Below are 7,310 nucleotides of genomic sequence, written 5' to 3'. Positions count from 1 at the left end.
TCAAAAAAGAGAAACCCAGACTCCAACCCAATCTCAAATTTATGAAAATTTAGGATATACATTTACACATACAAATACAATACTAAAAAATAGGAAAACCATTAGTAACAAGAGAAACAGTATCAACAATAATAATCAAAGCAATAATCCCAGTGCCAATAATAGTTGTTGAATATTTTAAATCCAAAAAATGATTCTTAAAAATAAATATAAACTATCAGACTGCGTAGTGGGTTTCAGTAGGCCTTTAAAACGAAAGCCTCATCTGACGTCATCATCTCCGTGTTTTCCGAGTGAACGTGAAGGCAGCACCAGGCACGTCGTACGTAAACATCCTTGCGCACTGCCACAAGCCTACCCGGCATGCAACGCGGCGTCATACAACATAGCCATCTTGTCAAGAGTGACCGAGGCAGGGAGGTAACTGTGGCCGCTCTTTCGCTCTCCTTTTCCCGTCACCGGTGATACTCAGGAGCGGCTCTTTTATTCCCCCACCCTTCAGCGGGTTTCGTTTCATGCGTCGATAAAGCTCGTGGAGTGCTTTCAAGAAGATGTCCCGCATACTTGTTCCGACGTAGGGGGAGTGTGCGGCGGCAGCAGCAGCCAGTTGGCGTGACTTGCTAGCGTGCTCGCTGAGCGGAGGACTGCCGGCCCCCGAAGGAGCTCCGGTAGCGGCGCAACATACTCCGCGACAACGGCGGTTACACCACCGCACAGGCGGGAGACTAGCAGGCCCGCTCCGGACTTTTGGAGAGAACTCCGGGTCGCCGTTTGTGTCACTCCCCGGAGTCGCATTTACCAGCGGCGTGTCGTCAAATCGCACCCGGAGACCCGAGCGTCTGCGAAGGGGATGGCGCAGATCCACCTCGTTTACAGTTAACAACGGCGGACTGCAATACACGCAAGTGTGCTCTTTTAGCCCGCGCTAACGTTTCTTCCCCCCCACCCCCGGCGGAGGATAAAGCGAGACTCGGGGGTGAGCGCGCGTCTGGCAACATGTCGAAAATGCCGGCCAAGAAAAAGAGCTGCTTTCAGATCACCAGCGTGACTCAGGCCCAGGTGGCTGCCATCGGCGCCACGGACGACACGGAGAGCCTGGAGGACCCGGACGAGTCCCGCGCGGAGGATGTGTCGTCGGAAATGTACGACGAGCCGGCGTCCGAAGAAGCCCCGAACAATGCCGGGGAGCCGGAGGCACCGTCGCACATACCTCACTTCGCCGTGCTGTCAGTCAACCCCTTGGGGGAGTTTCGGAAAACGGGAGTGTCCGGCCCGGCTCAAGGCGGTCAGCAGCCGCCAGCGGCAGGGATCGGCGCGGCCGTCACACCCCTCCCCGCTCAACAGGTTGCCCCCCTGACCTCCAGTCCCGGACCCGCCGTGGTGTCTGTTAATGTATCCCAGCCTGCTTCAGCGCCCAGTCCGGGTCCCCCGCATCCTTCCGCCTCTGCAGTGAGTTGCACGTCTCGCTTCCGGGTCATCAAACTTGACCACGGAACCGGGGAACCCTTTCGAAGGGGTCGGTGGATGTGTACGGAGTTTTACGAGAAAGAGTCCGAAGGTAACCGGACTGCGGACAGACATGTCGGTGCAACACTGGATAGCGCTGCAGACAGAGACAGCGGGCTGGGGCATACCGGCGGCTCTGCGGTTGCCTCGGCCCAAGCCTCGGGCTCCTCGGCGGATGTCGCTCTGTCGTCGTCTCGCATGGACTCGTCCGTGCAGCAAAACTTCATCACCCGGCAGCATGTTGGGAGCGGGTCGGGCCCGCAGATTGCTCTCTCGTCGGTCCCCGTGCCGCTTCAGACTCAGTCTGTAATGGGGAGTGTGCAGCCCGCCGCGCAGAATGGGTTGCCTCAGTCTGCCATCCACATGCAGAAGTCCCCCATCCTGCCCCAGTTGGCCCAGACACAAGCTTACCCTTTCCAGCAGCTTTCCATGGGGCACCACCTGACTGCACAGAACCAGACCGAGTACTATCAACCTGGGCTTCCCACTGGTCAGTCACTGTCTGTATCTTCAGGGCCGCAGACAGCGGGACAAGCGACCTCTCCCGCCGCGCCCGCAGCCTCCGGAGGAGTTTCGATACACCAGCTTGGAGACGTTGCTGTGGGTGGATCCATACTTTCTGGACCGGCGGCTCCAGGCCAGACGGCTGGAATGGGAACTGTACTTGTTGGAGGATCAACTTTGCAGCAGTCTGTCAGTCAGTATGCTGCCACGGGACAACCCAAACCCCTTAGCCTCCACCCTGCATCCTCCGGTGTGCAAAATGTGCCTGCAATCGCAGTGAGCTCCGGTGTGCCCCCCACGGTGCCTACCGCTATGCCCAGTGCCTCCAGTGCAGCCATGCCAAAGGTGACAACATCCAGTTTGCCTCCAGGTCAGACCGCTCACAGCAAGACGACGGGCGCATTGGGGGCACCGGGCCTCCTGGCAGCTGGATTTGGACAGGTGGAGGGCGGCGGCGTGAGGAGGTCCGACGGTGTCGTCAAGCCAATGTCATCCGGGAAGGATCTGATGAAGCCCCTCATGCCTGAGAGCCTGCAGCTCGCCGCTCCAACTGTCAACAGCCTGTTTGGAATCCATTTACCCGTCGATGGGGATGAGGACAGGTAACCCGTCTGTTCTCTTACAATGTTATTGCCCCAAAAGTATTGTACTTTGCAAATTACAAGCTGTGAGGAATAATAGTCTCACCCCAATGTTGCAGAAAAACCCCGTTATTTTAGCACACGCAAATTTCAAACCATGAGCATGCAAACTGTGTGGTTAACAACGGTTAACACAGGCTTCTATTATAATGTCGATGCACCAGAATCTGCCTGTGTTATAGCTTGTCAATGAAGCAGAGACTTCCTGTAGTGTCAGCAGGGCATGCAGGAGGATGTGATAAGAGGAAGGAAATATGCGAGACGTTTCTCATTTGTGCTCAGAGAAATGATGTAGCGCATGTAAGGAAGACGACCATCACTTCCTCCACATACAGTACTAAACGAACCATGTCATTGTGACACTTGAAGTGGGCTTTTCCGCATATTTGTTAGAAGATTAAAGCATTTTAGTCATTGCTGTACAGCTGTATTTTAACAGCGCATATGTAAGTGCTAGAAAATGGGTGGCTTACAGTGCATTTTTTCCCACAGTATCTTGGGTTAGAGCTTGGTGCAGGAACTGTGTAGGGTGTACAGTGGCCATGCCTCTCCTCGGATCCAAGTATAAATTCAAGTCTGTCCCCGTTTGATTCTTTGCCTTTTTGTCTTGTTTAATACATGTCATCAATGTTTGAACCTGACACCAAGAGTCATGGATACATAGCATTGTGGGTAATTCTTATGTTGCGTTTATAATGTGTTACAGAGCCGATGTTCTCCCGAAATGTTTTTGGTGTGGGTTCACAGAGTGTGGCACATATTAGTAAGAGTGTTAAAGTTGTTTTATATCACAACCATCAGTGTGATCTGTATGGCTGTGGAACAAGACCCCTGGTTTACACATAGTAAAATCTGTGACACTGGTGGCAGTGTGTTGACGTCATTGTCTAATTTGAATATTTGACCGTGTAGTACAGGGGTGTCCAAAGTGCGGCCCGGGGGCCATTTGCGGCCCGCAGCTAATCGTTTACCGGCCCGTCACACATTTTGCAAAAATTGCAAAATTGATAGTATTGCAAAAATAAAAACATAACATTTAGAAAAGTGGAACGAGGTGAAATCTAATGAGAAAAAGTGGCAATGTTGACACAAAGCTGCCATGCAGACAGTTATTTTTGTTCCTTTTGTCTTTATTTTCTTTCTTTTTTCCATTGCTCAAAAAAAAAATGACAAATCCGTTATAATTAGAGGTGTAACGGTCCACAAAAATTTCGGTTCGGTACGTACCTCGGTTTAGAGGTCACGGTTCGGTTCATTTTCGGTACAGTAAGAAAACAACAAAATATACATTTTTGGGTTATTTATTTACCAAATTTGTAAACAATGGCTTTATCCTTTTAACATTGGGAACACTATAGTAATTCTGCCCACGTTAATCCACATTAAACTGCCTCAAGTTGTTGCTTTGATTAAATAAAATGAAAAAACCTTTCCTCCACATATAAAAAGTCCAACAAACAGTTTCCATTGAAACTGTTTAATGCAACTCATCATGCTTAATTTATTACAGCATTTCGGAAGCCTGTAGTTGACTTTTATTATGTAAATTTTGTATTTTTGTCAACATGTGATAGCAGGGACCCTGCTATATGACTAATGATTCAAGTAACTATAGCTGAAAAAATAGTACAATTGCAATAGGAGAGACTATTCATCCCTAAACACAATGGAGTTCAATGAAATAACAGACAAACAGGGCTTTGCTGCCCCTAAAACACGCACACAGCACACACACACACACACGCACGCACACAGCCAAATGAGCTAACGTTACGCTAAAAGTGAAGTGAATTATATTTATATAGCGCTTTTCTCTAGTGACTCAAAGCGCTTTACATAGTGAAACCCAATATCTAAGTTACATTTAAACCAGTGTGGGTGGCACTGGGAGCAGGTGGGTGAAGTGTCTTGCCCAAGGACACAACGGCAGTGACTAGGATGGCGGAAGCGGGAATCGAACCTGCAACCCTCAAGTTGCTGGCACAGCCACTCTACCAACCGAGCTATGCCGCCCCAAGCTAATTAGCCCTCACCTCAAGCCTATACTGTTAGCTAGCTGAGCTGCAGTTAAAGTTTTCTAGAAGGTCAACAGGCTCATAGTGATGTTTGGAATAGTTGTGACTGGGAAGGGTTTAGTATAATTTGAGTAGAGTGCGCTGCTCCCCTACTAAACTCATATCTGCTCGACGTTAAAGCATTGACAACATGCGTTCTGAATACGCACTGCTGATTGGCTGTTACATTGCTCTGAATACGCCCTGCTGATTGGCTTTGTATGTAACCAATCAGATGGTTGTATGGGCGGGACAACGCTTGCTGCTGAGACAGAGGCAGAAAGCAGAGCGGCTTGTGAAGACTTCTGCTTCTAAACTCGTTTGATTCGCCCGCGTGCCGAACCGAAACCCCCGTACCGAAACGGTTCAATACAAATACACGTACCGTTACACCCCTAATTGTAATGAATTATTACTTAAAAATTATCAGTTTAAAATTATCACTTTAAAATGTTTTCTATGGAAACAATATTGCATATGTTGTGTGGTTGCCATGTAAAAACTTCAAAGTTTCGACAAAAGAGCATAAAACAAACAAAATAATAGTTTAAACTTAAAATCGACAGATATATCGGAAGTTGATCTTGAAATGTAAGAGTTAAAAGTAAAAAAAAAAAATAATAAAAATATCACTTTATGAGTGGGGAACCTTTCGGATCTCAAAAATATTTAGTAGGATTTTATTTAACTTTTCACTGTGATTACTCAAAAATATTAAATCATTAAAATCAATGGTGTCCTGCATTATTGATCTTTGAGGGCTTTAATTGCTAAATAAAGGAACTCTCAATAAAGTACTATCCATCTAAATACTGCATATTTCAGTTTTAATATAAAAAACAAAGTTGTCTTTTGACAGAAAATGCATAAAACCTTATTTGTTTTACTTTATATCAACCTCAAGTTGATATAGGAATTTACTGTAAGCATTAAATTAAAAAAAATAAAAATAATAATTTGACTTATTTTTAACATTTTAGTGATTGAGACCCTCAATGCTCCCCAGGGGCCCTAAGGATTAAAAGAAAAAAATCCTTATATTTTGTTATGGTTTGAAAATGAAATATATCAAAATGGCCCCGCATGCTTAAATTTTTCCAAAAAAGGAAATTTATCCAAGGACTGATAACAAATTTTGCTTGACGATATTTTGACCTCCACAATATTGCCAATAAACAATATTATTGTCAACATTATTTAGAAACCAAACTACCCACTGATGAAATAATAACACGTAATAATGCAAGTGTACCCTTTCAAAGGCAAATAAAACTTGTATTTCTCACAGATGTTGACATTGTAATTGGAATGTAAACTTTTAAATATCCAAGTTAAATAAGAAAAATAACATTTACTGTAGTCTTTTAGCAAAATGTTGTACTTGAATAAAGATCACAAACAAAAGCAATGAAATAGGTTTTGTCCCGGTTAAAGAGGGCTTGGGGGACCCTTGAATATACACAACCAAAACCAATAGTTATATCGCAGTGTTGTTGAATGTGCTCAGAAATGACTTATACCCACACTAAAATATTTTAACCAAGTTGAATTTTCTTTTTTTTAATAGCTAAAATAAATATACACACAATGTACTTCCTTGGCAGAGGAACAATTAAATATTGTTCTGGCTACATAACAGCCATATTATTTTTTTGTGTGTTTTTGAATAGGTTTGTCATTTTTTGTTTTATTTCGAAACATTTTAGATTGTTTTGGTGATCATTTCCATTTACCTTCGATTTATGTGACGTCACGTTAACACCTTGTCTGTTTCAACCTGAAGTTGAAGTTTAAATCAATAACTTTGTGCAAAAAACGAACAATGTGTAAACTGTATCTTAGTGGTTTAGACAGTAATGTGATTATACACATTTAAATTTGGGTATGATGGTTTTTGATGGGGAAATACCTTAATATTTCTTGTTTTCAAGAGCTACATAGCAAGCTAACATTAGTAGTCGGTCCATTGTTTTATCAACGTGTAGTACAGATGCGCGGTTTGCAGTCTCATCCGCGGAGTCCGCGAGTAAACCGCGGGTCGGGCGGGTGACATGACGAAAAAATAGATTTTAATTAGATTCGGGCGGGTGGCGGTTGAACCATTCGGAAATATTTATTATACATGGTTCAGGGATCGGTATCCTTTACAATTCAAAGAGCCATTTAGGACCCGTATCACAAAGCAAAGAAGACAATAGGAGTCGTAAATATTCTCTAGAATGTTATGAAGCCATTAGTCCAGCAACTTGTTTTCTGTCGGACACACGCACACGACTGCAAGGCATACTGGGTGACACAGAGTACACTAATGGTTGTGATATAAACTATTTTAACACTCTTAATAAAATGCACCACGCCGTGAAGCCACACCAAACAAGAATGACAAACACATTTCGGGAGAACATCCTCACAGTAACACAACATAAACGCAACACAACAAATACCCAGATTCCTTTGCATCCATGACAACTCCTATTTTATTATACCCCCCGCTAGCAGCAACCCCCGTGCGTCGGTAAGGTGGGCGGGGTTGGGGGCGCCGAGGTGTAAAATATATTCAGGAATTGTCACGGATGCAAAGGATTCTGGGTATTTGTTGTGTTGC

The 7,310-nt window shown here is 45.0% G+C and overlaps 1 protein-coding gene across 2 annotated transcripts in view; it reads left to right on the top strand.

The window, feature by feature from the left end:
- The first annotated feature begins 332 nt into the window (after nucleotides 1-332).
- The window catches only part of LOC133545022 (TSC22 domain family protein 2-like), a 95,624-nt gene continuing 88,646 nt past the window's right edge, over nucleotides 333-7,310 (top strand). Inside the window, exon 1 of one of the 2 annotated variants that reach the window (XM_061890310.1) lies at nucleotides 333-2,612. In XM_061890310.1, coding sequence (XP_061746294.1) covers nucleotides 997-2,612 — 1,616 coding nt within the window. In that variant the 5' untranslated portion in view covers nucleotides 333-996. The remainder of the gene's footprint in view (nucleotides 2,613-7,310) is intronic. The other variant, XM_061890311.1, reaches the window with a different exon arrangement.

The sequence above is a fragment of the Nerophis ophidion genome, linkage group LG28 (genome assembly GCF_033978795.1).
Source record: "Nerophis ophidion isolate RoL-2023_Sa linkage group LG28, RoL_Noph_v1.0, whole genome shotgun sequence".
Classification (NCBI taxonomy): Eukaryota; Metazoa; Chordata; class Actinopteri; order Syngnathiformes; family Syngnathidae; genus Nerophis; species Nerophis ophidion.
Note: the sequence above shows the minus strand (reverse complement) of the source record. Positions and strands in the feature narration are given on the sequence as shown.